The 19,293-nt window shown below is 35.7% G+C and overlaps 2 protein-coding genes across 2 annotated transcripts in view; one reads left to right on the forward strand and one right to left on the reverse strand.

Moving 5' to 3' along the window:
* Positions 1 to 7,370, forward strand: part of PM20D2 (peptidase M20 domain containing 2) — a 30,997-nt gene extending 23,627 nt beyond the window's left edge. Inside the window, exons 6-7 of the mRNA XM_072408631.1 lie at positions 3,054 to 3,161; positions 4,097 to 7,370. Coding sequence (XP_072264732.1) covers positions 3,054 to 3,161; positions 4,097 to 4,299 — 311 coding nt within the window. The 3' untranslated portion in view covers positions 4,300 to 7,370. The remainder of the gene's footprint in view (positions 1 to 3,053; positions 3,162 to 4,096) is intronic.
* The window catches only part of GABRR1 (gamma-aminobutyric acid type A receptor subunit rho1), a 38,073-nt gene continuing 25,960 nt past the window's right edge, over positions 7,181 to 19,293 (reverse strand). Inside the window, exons 5-10 of the mRNA XM_072408630.1 lie at positions 16,324 to 16,547; positions 14,964 to 15,046; positions 12,940 to 13,080; positions 12,247 to 12,399; positions 10,739 to 10,935; positions 7,181 to 9,205 (exon numbers count right to left, since the gene is read on the reverse strand). Coding sequence (XP_072264731.1) covers positions 8,918 to 9,205; positions 10,739 to 10,935; positions 12,247 to 12,399; positions 12,940 to 13,080; positions 14,964 to 15,046; positions 16,324 to 16,547 — 1,086 coding nt within the window. The 3' untranslated portion in view covers positions 7,181 to 8,917. The remainder of the gene's footprint in view (positions 9,206 to 10,738; positions 10,936 to 12,246; positions 12,400 to 12,939; positions 13,081 to 14,963; positions 15,047 to 16,323; positions 16,548 to 19,293) is intronic.

A 19,293-nucleotide genomic window follows, 5' to 3' on the forward strand; every position in this document is an offset into this window, starting at 1 on the left:
TATTCGCCTTGGCCATATACTAATGGGTCTTATTATGTAATATTCCTTCTATAATTATACATCTGTTTGCTTTTAAACAATGCAGGAAGGTAAAGGAAGCCCATACAAACACAGCTAAAGTAGAACTATAGCCTCCCATTAAAAAATAGGTGCTGCAGTAAGTGCATCTGTACCTGTTTTTTCATCTTCCTGCAAAGCCACACAAATACCTGTTGAGCCCACCTAATGCTGCTTCATGTGATGATGTGGCAAAAATTTTTCACTGCTCTTAAAATCAGAGCAGAGTTGCTACTTTCATATAGGCTGTGTTTGTACTGGAGTACAATGAAATGGCAAAAATGTCATTACCAAAATTTCACAAAACCACAACTTGCCAGTCTGCACTTGACAGTCAGTCACACTTATTTCCACCCACTTTTTTCTGGATTGACAACACAGTCCCTGTTACTGAAATCCTCCCACTGTGTCTAGAAGGGGGAATGTGTGAGACACAAATGAAGGTGGATTTGGCTCTGTCAGGTACAAAAGAAGTTTTCTGTTTACTTACATATATAATGCATCACTCAATCATAATCTCCGAAATCCATGCTACTAAGCCTAGTTGCAGAGAAGGCCTTTGAATGGCCCCTTCTAAATGCTATCCAGGACACTTGGATCCACCTTCACATCTTACATTCAGTACATATTTAATAATCCTTCAAGAGGATACTCAAAACACAAAAAAAAAAAAACACTTCCCTTTAATCCCGCAGGGCAGACAGATCACTCCGGGGTTGTCCAACAACTGTCCCGGAGCCGGCGCCCCAGGAGCCACCATCTTCGCCTTCTCTCCCGTGTTCTTCATCCTACGTCACCCGACCCAGGCGCAAGATAGGGTGACGTAGGATGAAAAATAAATTTGCAGATCTCATTGCGCATGCGTGAAACTGGCAAATGTTTCTCTTTTAGCAAAAAGGCTCCTGTGTTTTTTTTTGTGTTTTGAGTATAGTTCCTCTTGAAGGATTAATAAATATGTACTGAATGTAAGATATGAAGGTGGATCCAAATGTCCTGGATAGCATTAAAAGGGGCCATTAGAGGGTGGTGCTGCACCTTTTTTTTTTGCTTTTTAAAGGTGTTGCATCTTAAAAAAAAAAACAAAAAAAAAACAATGTTTTTACTCTACATAAAAGGGTTCTCTACCCTTTTATGTACAGTGAAAATTCTTGGTGTAGGTACGCTTTCAACTAAACTTCTCATTAACAGAGATCTGTCAACCTCAATTCTATCAATACCCATCAAGGTTGTCCTTTATCTCCTATCCTTTTTAACCTGACACTAGATCCCTTACTGAAGCTACTAGAGTCCTCTTCTCATTTTGAAGAAATACATATAGGAACCCATACACTGAAAATTACCACCTTTGCAGATGATCTGCTATTATAAATTAGTAACCCAGAGAGAGGAATGCCACCTATTCTGCACATAATAATCCAATATGGCCCAATCTCTGGATACCCTAACTCAGATAAGCCCAAGGCTCTATATCTAACAAAGTGTACTAAACTTAATTGGAGTACTCTATATCACTTTTTATGATGCAAAAGCAAAATTTCATTTTTGGGAGTCTGAATAACCAAGAATTCACATACACTGTACTGTACAATTTTCCTACCTCTTATATATTCAACCAGGGATCAGCTAAAGCTCTCCCCTTTCCTACCTTGTAAGAGTAGGTCTAATTAAAATGGTGTGTTTTCCGACTGCTATATGCTCTTCAGCTCCCTAGTATGTTACTTAAAGCGCATTTGAAGAACTTTTATATACTTACAACAACCGGTTAAGAATGGTGGTCTCAACCTCCAAGACATAGAGCTTTAAAATTTAGCTGCTTTATCTAAATGCTTGAGACATTGGGCCTGATTTATTAACGCTCTTCAAGGCTGGAGAGGATACACTTTCATCAGTGAAGCTGGGTGATCCAGCAAACCTGGAATGGATTTCCTAAAAGTAATTTGCTATTTGTTTACATTGTTTTCAATCCTGGACCAGATCCATTCGAGGTCTTCTGGATCACCAAGCTTCACTGATAAAAGTGTATCCTCTCCAGCCTTGGAATGCTTTAATAAATCAGGCCCATTGGCTCCATGGAACCTGATTTTATGCAGACTAGAAAGCAACCCTCAAAACTAATTTAAATACATTTTACATCTACATCACAAACTTTTGCTTTCTGAGGGTTCTACTAATCTGCTTCCCAATACTTGCTGGCAGGCCTGGCATAAGACACTACCATAACCTCAATAGCCATTCTTCCATTTTTCTACCTTTTTGAGGTAACCTCGATGTTCCACAACAATTACTGTTTGCTAATATTGTGCTGTGTCTTGCTTTCCATGCTCTAACTATAACTGATATGACCAATGACTCTGCGATCTGCACTTTTTGTCTTTATCAAGATGAGCTCATATGCTCTACCCTACAGATTGGTCTAATCCCCTGGATGAGATATTTTCTATTCCCAACCCACCCAAACAAGCGATATCTGATCTCTATATGAAATTTAAAAATATCTTAGATTATACCAAATAGAAGAATGGCCTGGTCATTTGCACTAAACCTTTTCCTGAGCCACAACCTTCAAACGTACTACTGGAATTTTTTAAAGCCTTGCGAGCAATATCATCAGCTATGTATCAGAAAATGACTATGAAACTATTCAATGGAGCCTATATCTCACTGCATTGTGCCTTTGTTATGGGCCTCAGTACAGCTTCCCAATGTCTTAAATGCGGAGCCCCTCACACTTTTTTTTTTTTTTTGAAATCCGTTGTACAATTTTCCAACTACCTACCTGGTAAACAATATCCCCTTAACCCTGGAATGGGTCATTTTGGGTAAACTGACCCTACATTGGGGCCCGTAATACTTATGGTAGATGGAGGCTTCTGTCAGTTATCTCCTTAGAAAAATCTTACACAAATGGATATACTCTGACCCTCCAACTTTAAACCTTTTTAAAGAAAAGCTAATGCTTGTCTGTCTCTAGAATTGAATTTGTTTCTTGTTTATAGGCTCTACAGATTTTGGAAATGTTACTTTTGAGGTTCCTGGAATGCATCCTTATTTCTATATTGGCTCGAATGCTCTTAATCACACTGAAGACTACACAAAGGCTGCTGGTATGTATTTCAACAGATATAGGTAAAGAACAATTTATAATATTCATGTAATATAAAGCAACCCATCCATTGACTTAGCCGCCAAATGCAGCACAATACACACAAACAGTGGATACTGTTAAGTGTTTTGGATGCCAAAAAAAAAAACATTTCAATTCAGTGCACCAACATATGTGCTGCACATTGCTTTAACACACTAATTTCCACATGAAAACATGCAATATTGAAATACACTAGTGTGCCTTAGGCTAGCATATCTCAATCACTATCCCAAGTGCTGATAGAGGTGTGCAACGGGAAAAAAATTTGTTTCTGTTTTTTAAAGTCTGTTCTAAACTTGCTTGCATATGGCTTAAAAAATATATGATATTTACTATCATACAAAAAGTCTTAGTGGCAACAATTACATTTGTCTTCCCTCATGTGTATACCCCCATGTCCTTTATTGAGTAATAGTGACAACAACTGCAAATAGATGTCCTTAATTCATTGAAACATGTTTATTTATTAGGGGCGATATAGGCGTAATAAGTTACATTCTTACTACTGCTTTCTGTCATTTTGTAGTTTCAAGTTTGGTATCTATATTTCAAAGTTTATGTATATTATAAATGTATCACCCTGGTAGCCTATGTCTTCTGCTTTCCATTTCTTATTTTACCCTTCCCTCTCCCTAATTATAATACTATGTTTGTATCCACCCCTTTTTACTTTTTTTGCTTGTATGTTAGAAATGAAAACTTTTAATAAAAATGACTGAAACAAAAAGTCTTTTAGTTTGCCTATGAGGCATCTTTCTGGTACTTTTATTTGATGAGATGTTCTCCACTTAGGTTTCTTGTTTTACATATTTGCTTTGGTTATCACTAAGAACTCCCACTTTTTCTGTTGAATGTATTCTTTGCTTGTAATGTGACTTCAGTATATTTTCATAGGCTCAAAAGAAGCTCAGTTTTTTACCCTTCGAACAGCAAAATCCTTAGCCATGACAGCATTAGATGTGATCTGCAAGCAAGACTTGTTGGAAAGTGTTCGTGAAGAGTGGAAGAGAGTGAAACAAATTGAGGAAATTACCAATTCTGTCTCTCCTGACAATCCCAGAGAGTCCAGTGGTGGAGCAGCTTGTGCATCATGCTGAGCACTTGTTTTTTGGGGGCTAGGTGCTGAGCTGATGCTATTCCCACCTTATTTATGTACAGATTGAACCATTGTACAAAACATTTACAAGCAGTCAGATTGAAATGTGAAGAGAAGCTGATATGCAGCATTATATATTACAATCTCAGTGTTGCTTAGGGGGATTTGTAAGTGCTTGTTTTTTTTCTGGCACAACAAATCTGTGGCACAGCATATCTGTGTTTCAGACACAGGAAGAAATAAAAATAATTCCTTTGGCACATCATTTCTGTGTAGTTAGAAGTCATTTCTTGCAATTGGAGTTCTGGGTTTATTTTCAGCAGAATCAGTATGCACATCAAATTTAGACAATTGTGCCCTTAGTGTATAAAAATAGTCTGAAAATAAACATTAACTTACTCAAATATAGAATTCAGTGTCTTTCAGTTTTTCTTATGTTAACATTTTTTGAGAGATGATTTTAGGCTTTTAGGTCTACACAGACTGTTTGTTTTAAACATTTATTTTTTAGTGGAATTTGGGTTTATAGGGGTTTACAAGCAGTTACAAAAATGTAAAAAGCAGTAAGAAGCGTTCCCTTAAATGCTCAAAAATGTGCCTACAAACGCCCTGGTGTAAACCAGACTGTTGGAATGCTTCGGTATTTCAAGCATTGGCTTTTAAACCCTCAGGTTAAACACTGGAAAAACAGTCAATGCAGACTAAGCCATAAATAGCTTTTGCTTTGAAAACTTCTACAATTTGATAATACAATAACACTAAACTTAAAATTAATGCAGCAATTATTCATCAGGATGTAATAAAACATGGCTCTTAGTGGGTAATGCGCATGATCCTGCCTTTAATCCAAAATTGTTACACTTAAATACAAGGCAATTGAGTTTGTAATACTGCTATTCACAAATTGTATATTTAGCAAATCGAACTTTTTTTTATTATTTTTTTATTTTTATTTTATATACATATGAGGAGAAGCTTGGATAAAATGCCACAGCATTTTTGTACTGCTTTTAACACAGCAGTGGTACCACTGTTAGTTAGCTTCTCCATTAAGGATAGCCTGGCTCCTGTATTAGCCAACCCTCTTTTTTCACAGACTTTAGTTTTACTAAATATTACATTATTACTAAATTAAAAGTTGGCATCAAAATTAAAAGTAACCACAAAGCTCTGGCTTTGTCTTCCTTATGGTATATAGTGAGCTTTACTTACCAGTAGAAAGATGTGACAAGGGGACAGGCCGAACCTCAACTGTAGCTGGAATTCAATATATGCATATCATTTCCCCAGTTTTTAAAAAGATTTATAAAAGACATGCTGTTTTTCCTTACCTCAGTTTTACTAGATTCTGATATATAAGTAAAAGATGTCCTACCTCATACATACTAAAACAAACAAAAGGACATTTCAAGTTTTTTTTCCTCTTTACCAGTTCCAAATTGTAGATTTTGCTCATTTATCTGAGTCATGATATTTATCTGTATGTACAATAAAAAACATTAAGTAAATAGGAGGTTTAAAAGTAAGAGACCATTTTACATTTGTTGGAGTTTCACACATTTTATACCAGGTTATATGTGAGGCATACTGAGATTTTGTTATACTACACTTCTAATTTCATTATGAAATAATTGCAGTGTATGTTCTTCTCTATTATTCACAGACATACATGTTCTTTAACCTCCCTGGCGGTATTTCCAAGTGTGGCTCGGGGTAGATTTTCCATACCAAAAGCGGTAACCCAGAGCCACACTTGGGGTGGAATTTCCAGGGAGTTTAAAACTCCTACCTGGTTCCCACGTTCCAGCAGGATCCTCCAGCAGTGCCTCGGGAATCCTCCAGCGATGCCCGGCATGTTTTTTTCCCTGACGCTGCCGGCCCGGCATCTGCGTCTCTGGCGTGTGAAGGTTGGGGAAGCGAGGCCAAGGGAAGCAGATGCTGGCTGGACATCTGCTAGCGAGTGCATGGCTGGAAGGCAGGAGCGTGGAGACGGTAGGCAGGACTGAGTGGGAAATTCAAAATAATGAGGATTTACTGCTTTTACATTTAAAAATCCTAATTATTCATACAACCAGGGAGGTTAGGAACCACATCTAAACTATTCTGCTTTTATTTGTAGCTATTGTATATTAAATGTGAATAATAAAAAATGAATGCTTTTTACCATTAAAAGGTTTATATTTCATTCTTTGGTATGATAGATTTTATTTGTATGTTTTTTCCTAAAGTTCAATAAAAACTGAAATGCATTTTCTAGATTGATGCAATACTTTACAAAAAGTACATGTATTTTAGCTACATAAGCAACTAAAATACATGTAATCTTCCTATTTAACAAAAAAATTATTTTTCTGTTCTGCTAGAGTCAGACAGCAAGGAGCTTCTTGAGTTTACCTTTCTCTGCTGCAGTTAGGCAATACAGATCATGTTATTAAAATGTATTCATAAAGTGCCAAAGTGATCAATAAAGAACAGCAGGGCACCAATTAAGTAATCACAGAGCTTGCTCTAATTTCTTCAGTTAACAAACTCCCAAAGAATATTCAATGCATTAGTTCCTTATGGCTCAGAGTATGTCCCATTACCTTACCAGTAGGAGCCCTGCTGTGCAAGACACATGAAATAGATACAATAAAGTCTAGTTTAAATGGTAGTCTTTTATAATTGGCTGAAGTGTAACATTTAACTTACTGTTGTGTATTCAAATATGAGTGATATAAACCGCAGTTAGCTGTTGTTTTTCCTTGTTTACAGAAAATATGTCTTTAGTTAATTCATGTCACCCAATAATATATGAGTTGGTCCATTTGTGGGATCACTATGCAACAGCTTGCATAATATAATCTTTTCAGAAAGGAAAGAAATACATCAAATAAACAAAATATATTGTATATTTTTATATAGGTGTACATTTTCCTGAAGAAGCAAACAATAAGTCTCGCAAAACACGTCAAAATGTTGTAGAGACAAATGATTGATATACAACTTGTTGTTCATAATATTGTGATATACCCTTTTAGGTGTATTGTTAATATGATTTTAAGATAATAAAATAAAAATGGTGTCATTTTATTGCTGTTTCCCTGTCTGATTGGAAACAATAACACTCCATATTAGATTGTTGGATGCCTTTAAAGTCCCACATTTTTGTTTGTTTCTTTTCTTTGTTACCAACAGTTTGTCTTTATCAGCTCTGATCCTTCAAAAGTAGAGACAAATGCAGTTCCATGATATGCCACTAGGTGTAATCTGAGTATAAACCAAGGTTCTTTTTCTAATGACAGATTTAAAGCATAACATCTTTTGTTACAGTATACACAATAAATATACTATTTGGTTTTTTTTTTAATATTTCAAGGGTAATAAATATTCTGAATGATGTTAAAGATTCCTAAAACATAATTGTTGGACAACTTAGGACCTTTTCCAGACATGGTTAGTATTTATATATGAATTCAGAATTCAGTCACACTTCATCACGTTATAGAATCTGCCCAGCCATTTCGTAAAAAAAAATAAACATTTGCAAAGTTATACATTTTTGCATTTTGCTGAACACTCAACCATTCATGGCCTTGTTTTGATGTTAGATCTTACCATTTGTGACTTTTATATGAATGGTGATGTTGATAGTTGTCATGCATAGATTCAATTTTTACGTATGCAGTTCCAAACTGAATTTATTAAGTTAGTGGCATCTAACTGTATAGTTTTGTTGGAAATGTTAACCAATGATGTACTAAATGTCTTTGTACAAAGACAAGTGGTTAGTGGAAGAAAGTGCTCGTGATATATACGGTATTGCATTAAGTAACATGTCTTTATTAAGCTATATTATATTGTAATTCTATTTATATAAAAAACAAACTCCAAGCAAATATAAAGACATATGAATTGTACTCTGTTTTGGTTAATACATTACCAAATGTATTTTATAAATGTAACTAGTGTAAGTACTAATACTAATAAAACTAAAGTGCTGAAATGACATCACTGTATTTCTGAATACAGAAAGTGATACAGTGATTGTATACTGAAAAGTGATACAGTTCTCTTGGCTGTGCTGTGTGGTAGGACTGTATACATCTCAGGACTAGATGAATTGAAATATAAATTGATTGTCAGGTAAAACAGCTCATTCATATTTATTTTATTTGGCTCTTTAATTGTTTGCTTGGAGTTCAATAGGTGAGTGCAATTAAGACCATCCAATAGATACCTAAAATAATAGGTTATTGATATGTAGTTCCCTTTTCATATTCTGATGTCACAAAGCCCAAAAGTGGTAAAATGTTTCCTTTACAAAAAAAAAGTTTAGCAATTTATTTCAAAGTGTACACAGTATAGCTCTACTAAATTCCCACAGGTTTGCAGTTTGGTTTCTTCCCTGCCATTTAAAAAGTAAACACAAAATCAATTATAAAAACAACAAAATGGAAATATTACAGTTAAAAAAAATCAGGTACAGACACATTACAGATGTTTAGTAAAATTAAACAATGGACAATAATGAATGAAAATGTATAAAAATGAACGTCTTCTGGTAAACGTCATAGTGAATTCTTTAATACGGTCGGGCTAGAAGCCTGAGTTATAGTCTGTTAGCAGGTCAGCTGTCTCTAGGAGAAAATTGACCAGTAGATAAGATTAAATAGGATATATGCTGCAGGAAATATTATTCTTGAATACTTGTCAATAGCATGGGTGTCAATCCTCATGCTGACATAAGCTCGTTGGCTCCTTCTTCTGTTCGAGTTCCTCTCTGTGTTAAGTGCCAGCTGTACCATAATCCGGTCATCTTTTTCACCATTTTCAGAAACAAAACCACCCAAATTGTTTACCTCACCATCACTGTAGCTGCTGTCCATCATCGATCGTGGTTGTGGAACTCCACATGTACAAGGAAGCTTAAAAAGAAAAGTTACAAATTGGTCTGTGCAAGTACAAACCAACTTAAAGGCTAAAGCAAATACATGCTAAATACTAAGTAGAATTTTACGAAATGGATTTAGGATTTTTGTTCTATGGATTTAGGATAGATGTTCTATTTACGTATATATTGATGGTTCGTCTTTTCACTTTACTAAGTTGAGTATTTCTTGCCATAGTAGTACAGTAGTCAAGTAGAGCTATCAACTGTAAAGAACTACCTATACCTTTCTGCAACATGATGGTCAAAAACGCATTAGGAAGGCAAGAACTTTCAGAAATTAACTTTTGACTAGGCACAATTAAGTAACCATCTGATAAATCCAATTAAAACAATGATTTGTTCAACACTTTTTTGTTTAAAACGTAATTTTTTATGTGTTTGAAAGTCTTCTGTAAAAAAAACTTTTGAGTAGATTGGACTGTTCAAACATTTGATTCTTACTGTGTATATATATTTAGAGAGAGAGAGAGAGAGATAAAAAATCATAAAGTAATGGATAATGCTAAATTTAGTCAGGAAAGCAAGAAGTTAGCAGAAATCTTCTATTGTGGACAAATGTTTCATCTAAGATAACAATGCCCCTTACATTGGGGAGATTTCCTTTCTTTCTATCTGTGGCTACAAGACAGGAGGTGAAGGCAGGATACAGACCACAGACAATAACCTTAAAGTGGTTTTGCCCTTCCCTACTCTCTACACTACCTTACAGAACGGTTTCAGTGATCTGAGTGAATGGTGAGGGAACCAGGAAGCGTACTAACTTGCTTTTCTGTAGGCTTGAATCCTTGACCATTCCAAAGATGAAGATATCAGAAATTAACTGTAATTAGCAAGTTATTCTGCCAACAGCAGAAAATAAATGTTAGGCTAAAATAATTGTTTGCAGGTAAGTTGAAACCCCTATGTCTTTTAGATGGAACATTTTAATTTCTGGCAGGAGCGAACTTATAATTGTACACTATCTATTTTCAGTGTATTTTAACCTATCACTTATTGGGCCTGATTTATTAAAGCTCTTCAAGGCTGGAGAAGATACACTTTCATCAGTGAAGCTGGGTGATCCAGCAAACCTGGAATGGAATTCTTCAAAGTCATTATTTACTAGCAAAGGTTTTGAATCCTAGACCTGATCCATTTTAGGTTTGCTGGTTCACCCAGCTTTACTGAAAAAAAGTGCATCATTTCCAGCCTTGGACAGCTTTATCAAATTAGGCCCATGGTAACCAGATTTGACAAAGACCTTTTAGGTCAAAATATCTTGGCCTTAGAGATGAAGCTTTATGACATTGCTTTGCTTTGTTTTAAATGATGAAATAAAGACTTTGATTATTTGATCATTTTTTTCATGGTATGTTGATCATTGCATTTTGAATGTATGTTCGTGGCATTGAGCTGATCATGCACCTGACATATGATGGAAGCATATGGGGTGTGCAGGCTACCTTTTTTTTAGTTCTTTTATTGGTTATTTTTTCTGACTGCCCTAAAAATCATTAAGGTTACTTACCTTTTCTCTCAGCTTCCTCTCCTTTCTCTCTTGCACTGTAGTCAGGTAATTGACAGCAGCGTATTCCAACACCGATAGAAAAACAAAAACAAAACTAACCCACAGGTAAATATCAACAGCTTTAATGTATGATACTCGGGGCATGGATGCATTCACTCCAGTGATGATGGTTGACATGGTCAGCACTGTTGTTATACCTGAAAAGAGAACACATATAAGAATATTGTCACATTTTAAAATGTAAAATTAAATGCACATCCTTTACTCGTAAAAAAACACAACACAAAACATTTTTGTTTAGATTGGATTTCCCTTGTTTTTATTACTGGGATTAATACTTAGTAAAGGAAGATTCCAGAAAGCTTAGTACATCGGCATATGCTATGTAAGAGGTATTTCACAAAAATAACAAATATGAGTGCAACTGAAGGGCCTGTTACTGCACACCGAATTTTCCATCATGGCAGTTCACCAGTAGTTTTCTTCCTTTGTAGAGAAGGCAATTTTCTTTTTAACATTGCATTTCATTGGAGCTTTATTTATTTATTGATGTATAATAGGACATGTGAGCCATTGCCATAGGGTTAGAGGGACCAACTACAAGCCTAAATGCTTGCAAACAGTGCTATTTAATATTTTGTTTCCTTCTTTCCTTGGACGTCTGTGGATTCAGCAACTGATCTCTAAGAGAACAAGTGTGCAAGAAATTATAAAAAAGACTTAAGGGTCATGAAACATAAAACCATCTATCTATTTTTTCCTGGTCAATTGTCAGCACATTTGAAAAGTAGCTCTGGATTAAAAGCAGACTTCTGAGTCCATTTTGTGCGCTCTGACCACCACTTTGCTTCTCATATATGCTGTTTGTATTTATTTATCACCCTGATTGCTATTTAAATTTGCCTTGTTCCATATGTGGCTTAGTTTGGTTTTAATAAGAATGCCTTTGCATAAGTGCACATATGTGTAAATGGTTGTTTTTCATACAGTGACATATTAGAGACCTAGTACATACAGTATGTAGCAATTACTTTACAATTTATTGTTAGATTCATTTACTGTGCTCTTTACTTTTACTTTTTACTCACACTGTTAGGGTTGAGTAACCCCTATAATTATAAGGGGACATACAAATATGAAAAAAAAATGACCTATTTGTGCAATTCTATCTCAGCATGCTATATCATGAGCAAAGGCACACACACAGCAAGGATCCCACAAATTCCACTTCAATAAATTTTACAGTAAGATAGGCAAGTCGTTTGGGAAATGTATTTAGGGAATCAGAAAATCTGAAATTCTAAAACATTCCTTGGTGGAAATCAATTATTGCTATTGAAACACATGGGCCTGGAAGATTCCCATGAGGGAATGTTTGAGGAAATGTCAGACAGAGACCATAGGTCTAAAACATTGCACAAGTATAGCAAGGACACCTCCAACTTCATAACAGTAATGTACATACCTTTTACATACCTTGCTCTATTAATTATACCAAGCTACATTACCTAGAGGAACTCTGGCAGGAACAGCTCTACGGTCTATCCAGAATGAGACCCAGGACAGCATGACCATTAGAGTTGCAGGGAAATATGTTTGCAGCAAGAAGAAGAAGATATGACGTCTCAGTGTGAAATTTATATATAGCCGATTGTACCAACCTGTGTCAAACAAGAATATTATTCCTTTGTGTAAAAACAACATCCATTTCTATTTTCAGCTGCACACACATTACACAGAAAATACACTTGCATATTGACACAAACAATGAAAGCAAATGGTAAGCATGATCCTAACAAAATTTAGAAGTCAGGAGTTGTCTTAAAAACAAGACAAACTCAATGTCTAGATGAAAAATTAAGGTTAGAATATGTTTGTATCTATCTATCATCTATCTATCTATCTATCTATCATCTATCTATCCACCCCACCCATCCATCCATCCATGCATCCATCCATCCATCCTTCCTTCCTTCCTTCCATCCATCCATCCATCCATCCATCTTTCAAAAGTTTTTTTTTTCATATAAACTGTTTACACTACCCAGGTTTATAACAAGTTAACTTTAAATAGAGTTTACCTCACACATGTTTGCTGCCCCCATGCTGCCAAAAAAAGGCTTTTTTGTAAGCCTGACCTTCATGATGTTTGACACACTTCCCTCTGTCATAATCCTCTAGTATTCATCCGGCAGACTTACCAGTGCTACTGTAGAAAGCAAGTCTTGTAGTGGTGTGAAATTCTTGGATTAGAAACTGGGAGAGAGAAATTCTTTCATCTGTTTTTAAAGACTCATTGCCATTCTTCCAGTAGAGCATGAGGTCATCCTCTGTGTAGGCATCTGAAGCATTAGGAGCATAAAAGATGTGATAAAACTCAGCAAACCTGCAGGCATTCTGTTCAGCAAACAGTCCCTTATTTGGACAGACAGAAATGTAAAACTAGATATATATTGCTACAATAATCAGAAGCAAGGAATTCATTGCAAATATATTTTAGACGTTTGCATGCAGAATTTCAGGTGGGACTTACTGCAGCCTAAAGGAAACCTGTGGCCAGGCTATAGACATACATAGAACAAGTAGTAAATGAGATTCAAGCTTTTATTCACATCCGTGTGGTACATGAACGTGTCATGGTTATCCTTAAAGTGAATTGTGTAGGCTATTCATTTGACTTTTCAAATAAATCTGAACTACTTTTCCTAATGCATCACACCAAAATGCATGAAAGAATTGTGTTGCGTGTTGTTTTGTGTTGAGGGCACACTAATGCATACATGGTGTGGTATTATGCGTTGCAGTAATGTTAATGCAATAGACAGGTGTGACTCTGGCCCAAAACAAGCCCTTACTGACCAATATGACATGTAAGCATCAAGGAATAGTTCATCCCCAATGTTTCCAGTAAAACCTAAATAATAGTCTAAGCCAGTTCATTTCACCCTGTTGCCCCTTCCAGCAATGACTTGGTGTCATCTCAGCCCTCTAATATTTAATGAGAACACCAAAAATAGACATAAATGAGTGACTTAAACAGCTTTAGTGCTTTTCACAGTGCCTGCAGCTAGAGAGGTCAGTTAGGATCAAAGTAATTTTGCCTTAATTCTTTAAGGCAAATGTATTAATTTACTGCCTGTTAAGAATATGTAAATACTTCAATATACTTCAATATCTGTAGCATGGCCATTGGTTCACAATAAGATACTTATAATTTACAAACAATAAAGGTTGTCTAAAATGACATTTGCTTGGACAGACCCCTTAACAGATGTAACCACAGCAAATAATAGTGCAACCTAATACAAAAACTAGAAAATCAGGAAATTTGTAATAATGTTGGTAACATTCATTGCAGTTTCCCCAAAATATAAACTAATTGTTAATACTGAATACTTATTTAGGTTGGAAATAGGGTTAACTGTACATATCTTGCGCTAAGATATTTGTAGTGGAGGTAAAACTATCTGTAAATGTTACCTTTTGGCATTAAACAAGAACCTAATGTAACTTTACTTTTTGACACCAGATCAAGAACATGTGTTTAGTAAATTGGAGTATTTGTTCCTGGTTTAACATTCAATAATGTAACTTTAAGGTTATAGTAGATATAGTCCTATTCTCTAAAAGGAACAGAATTACTTTTCTGTCGCTGCTAACATCTATTTTTGTTTCAATGAAAATCCTCCTGTTGTTTTAAAGATAATCTTGAGTGAAAGTTTATGTTTGGTGAAAACATTTATAAATAGACCACAATGTTTTTGTGTACATGTATATTGTTATGCTCAGGAACATATTTTACCATCTGTTATCAGTTCCTGGGACATCTTGTTTCCTTTTATCGCAAGGCTGACTTTTCTTTTTCTTTAAGTAGCATTTGTAGACAACTAACCTCATTACCCTTTATGCTACATGTATATAGTACTTGTGTCAAGTTTCAGTTACATTGACACAAACAGAAAATGGACAAAAAGCCCTAGACTTTTTTGGAAACCCCAGAATGCTCTGTGAAAATAAGGTAACCCCTGAATATGTATTAGAAAAAAACTTTATACAAGTGATCAAAAATAATATAAAACATCCACTTAGAAAAAAAAATCCCAATAAAATTAATCAAAACATTATGGTTTTGTTTAAAGTAGTAATCTATGCCCCAAGCACTAAATTAATATTAATACGATAGGACAAAGATAGATATCTTGATAAAGATAGGAAAGATACGTACAACTTTCAATTTCCAAGGAGCAGGATTGTGTATCCAAAGGAAATCTGCTGAAATCCATATTACACATAGCTGTAACTGTAACTCTGTTGTATAGAAACAAAATAAATATTAACATATGTTGCAATTATGTTGAAGCAGATACTTTGCTAGCCTTATCACTGACTTTTTGATTTGAAACATTTACATTTTAATAAACTCCACGTCAGGTCAATTTTTGTATATCATTATTTTATACCAGACAGATATAAAGAAAACACCAAGTACTACAGGTAGGTATTCATTTTAAGAATATAGTTTAAACCCTGGAGATTGACTTGAGCTAACCTCTTGTAGGACCTTGTAATGCTTGGATTGTGAGAAAAGGAGCAACACACTCAGATCAGATTAGGTGTGCATGCAGAACATGGTCTGAGAAGTATTATACTGACAGGAGAGGAAAGCAGAGGATACAAAAAAATGAGTACATCTACAAGGTTAACTGCTTCATCATTGTCCTTAATTGTCACTTGCTAGGTGCCAGGCGGTAACCCGTCTGTGCAACCTAAAATAGTGATCTGTGTGTTGCTTGTAAGTGTGCCAGACCAAAATCAAGTTTTCAGAATACTTCTTTAGTTACGAGTTACTGTTTTCACCTTTATATGTGTTTTTTAAAAATGTTTATGCTGTGTTTTAACAATAGGGTTTTATCTAGCTTGCGATCAAAAGGTTCCAGAAGGGACATGCTATAATAAAACAAAACTACCTATTCACAATCTTCTCTAAAGCCTATGTACAGCTCAGTGTAGGTACACATGCATAGGCGCATGTGTAGCAAATAATGCACATGCGCAGCTCAGTGTAGAAACCCAGCATAACTGGTTGCTGGTAAGGGAGGAAGAGAGGTGAGTTTAGTAAAATAAATGTGCACAGGCAGGTTTGTTTGCTTTATTGTACAGGAGGCACACCAGTCCCTTGTGCCCACTTTTTTTATCTTTAGATTTAGTTCTAAATCTAAGGCATATTAACTTCAGTGTTAGCGTAACAATAATCTGTGCTAAGTACAAAACACATGGTGTGCATTAGGCTTAAAAAAGAAAAACTTGCACTTCAGGTGTAATTACTTCTTTAACTTAGATCTTTGCTCTGGTTAAAAAGAAAAGAAAGCTTCATCTAAAAAGCAGATCTTTTTTCATAACTTAAAAAACAAGCTAAACGTGGTCAATTAATAAAAAATAACGTTAACATCAGTAATTTAAATGAATTCAAACTTTTTGTCCTCCAACAGACAGTGATAGCCATGCCACCACATGATGTCACTAGAGTCCTGTACATTCAATACATAATAAGCACATGGAATTATATTTAGGCAATATGACATTACCTTAGACTGTATAGTACTTTCCCATCAGGCTGTACCCGGAGCATGATATTGTCAGTGGTAGTGTCATGAATAAAAGATCTTTTTGAATGGACAAAGAACATGTCTGGAACCCATATTTTTTTCACTAATCTTCCATCAAAGGTCATACTTTGGTTGTTGGTGCTGGGAAAAGATAATCTTTCATCTTTCCAGTAGTGTCTAAGATAAAGTGTCATAGTGAAGTCCTGCAGAATGAAATTAAATCTGAGTTTAGAAATACAACCAGCAGAATATGTATGTACACACCAGAATGAGTAAATACATTACTAAGACCAATGATAACGTTTAACATTAGGAAACAAAAGTATATGTGAATTCAGATTTGCATATGGATATATATGAAAAGAATATAAGGTTGGCTGGGACCAATTGATTAGATAAATACTATACGGTAAACCAGATGATACAGAAAAAGACCTGGAATTTCAGCCCAACATTTGGCAGAGGAATGGCTATATGAAGAGGCAGGGAGAAGCTCTATGTAGGGGTGCACCTAGGATAAAATTTTGAAGTGCATGTGCAACCAAGATTTTTTCTTAGTATTGGATAGAGTGGATAAAGGTAAGAACCTTTGTCAGGTTTTTTCCATGTCTTATTCCACTGAGACAGGAAGAAAAAGGTAAATCTGCAACAGCATCACAAACAAAAATAAAAGTAGTATACCTTAGTAATGCAGTAGATAGATAAAACTCCTGTTGGATTTTATTTCTGTGGATGTCACAATTGCAGATTTTCCCTATTTCCTGTCTAGTGAAACCATTGATAGTAGGTCAGAAACTAAAAGGAACTCTTTCTAAAAGAGCCCAAGTAACAGAAAACCTCAAAAGGACTGCTAATCCTTCCCCATGTGCAAAATCTTTACCTAGACAAAAGTTTTTGACTTGACAAATACTTTGAAGAGTAGCTGAATGATCTGTTTTTGTAGGCATGCAAGGGTAAAAATTAAACAATGTAGTACAAATATAGTGTATAGTACAAAGAATTTCTTAACAAGCTTAATGAATTAAAGTTTGATCCAAAAAGGACAATGCTGTCTTATATCATCCTCTTGTTCACCTGTATGCCAACTGCAGAGGCTATTGAGGCTGTGGGAAGACAGTTTGATCATTGTCTACAGGAAACCCACCCATACTAGTATCTGCTGTTTGACTCCCACCACGCAGTGGAAAATAAACTGGGGATTATTAGAGAATTACAACTTAAAATTGAGATAAAAACCAACACAGAGTCTAAAGGCAAAAAACACAGACATCTCAAGAGTGTTTTGAAATTGTGAATACCCAGACTGGGCTTTTTGTTGAATTATCAACAAGGTCAAGTAAAAATCAGGGCCACTAAACAGGAAATCAACACAAAGTAATATAGAAATCCCCTATGTAGCTGGAGTGTAGAAAACCTGAGGAGAATTTTTAACAAACATACCATTCTTGTTTCTTTTAAGCCCAGCAATATGCAGAGACAAAGATCAACAACTAAACAAAAATGAAGAAACTTGGTATAGGCAGTGCAGTGTAATGAAGAATGCAAAGACCTGTTCATTAGAGGGACAAAACAATCACTCAACAAAAAAAATGGCCGAACATAGCATGGCAAATTCTAATAGAAGATTAATCAGTGTTCCTACATATGAAAGAAAAGGGGACATTTTTTTCCAGGACAATGAGGTGCATATTTTGGACAGCTAGGACAGCAAGGTTTGCAAGAGATGTCAAAAAGAGGCTGTCTGTGTAAAATTAGCACAACCATCTCTAAACATATTACAACACCATCTGTATTCCACCCATAATGTTCTTTTAAAATAACAACATTTTACATCTTCAACCAAATAATTTGAACTTTACCACCTATGCAGAATTCCTGACACCAAGAGTGGTGTCACACCTCACAATCTTGGATTGGATTAAGCTGCTTATCTTGTGTACGGATGAGCGAGAATGCCTCTCAAAAATCTCCTCGAACGTCCGATGGTTCCGGGAAATTGTAACAGGAGGATTCACAGGGGATTCACACGATTCCCTGGGAATCCTCCTGTTTGCGATCCCCAGGGCACTAGAGGTTAATGAACCTCTAGTGCCGAGGATCGCACACTGTTCTCAATGAATGCAGCCGCGCTGCATTTATTGAGAAGACTCCCGGCACTGGAGGTTAATTAACCTCTAGTACCCCCGTGATCGCACACTGTTCTCAATAAATGCGGCCCCGGCTGCATTCATTGAGAAGATCTCCGGCATTATGGGTTAAATGGGGACAAGTCTCCCCATTCAAAACCTCTATTGCTCTCTGATTGGCTAAGGTGCTGCATTCATTGATCAGAACAGCCCGCAATCTTTTTTATTGGAAAAAAAATTCTCGCTTTCAATTTCGGTAAGCGAGAACAGCCGAATTTGCCGCAAGATCGAGTTTTAAAAATTTGCTTGTTCATCCCTAATGTTGTGTAGGTATAAATGCTGAGGTATTTCTTACACTGGTGGAACTGAAGAAACAGCTTGAATAAGTTGCATCACATCTTCAACATTACAGGAAAAAAAAGTCCAGTTGAATGTTACTAGATATTACTAGATACTAAAGAGAAACTATATCAGTAGACTTGTTTAATGCAATTGTGAAGGCTCAAATATATGGGATTAATCAGATAATTAAAGCCTCTTCTATATACTTCAACACATGAACTTTGGTGGTACCCTTCTACTCATTCTAGCTGCCTTATAGCAAGCCATCAGTAAAGGTCTCTCACCTCGCCACTAATATCATTCAGTTGCTGACCATGAATAATAAATTTGACTAACCTATGGTCTCTTCACTAAAACAGGCTTTTGAATTTGAGTGGCAGGCTGTGGCCCTGCCATACTTGGGAATAAAACTAACCTCCAACCTCCACCTGCTATACCAAGCTAACTATGGATACGTGTTCAAACAAATTTTTGCAGATCT

The sequence above is a fragment of the Pyxicephalus adspersus genome, chromosome 4 (genome assembly GCF_032062135.1).
Source record: "Pyxicephalus adspersus chromosome 4, UCB_Pads_2.0, whole genome shotgun sequence".
Classification (NCBI taxonomy): domain Eukaryota; kingdom Metazoa; phylum Chordata; class Amphibia; order Anura; family Pyxicephalidae; genus Pyxicephalus; species Pyxicephalus adspersus.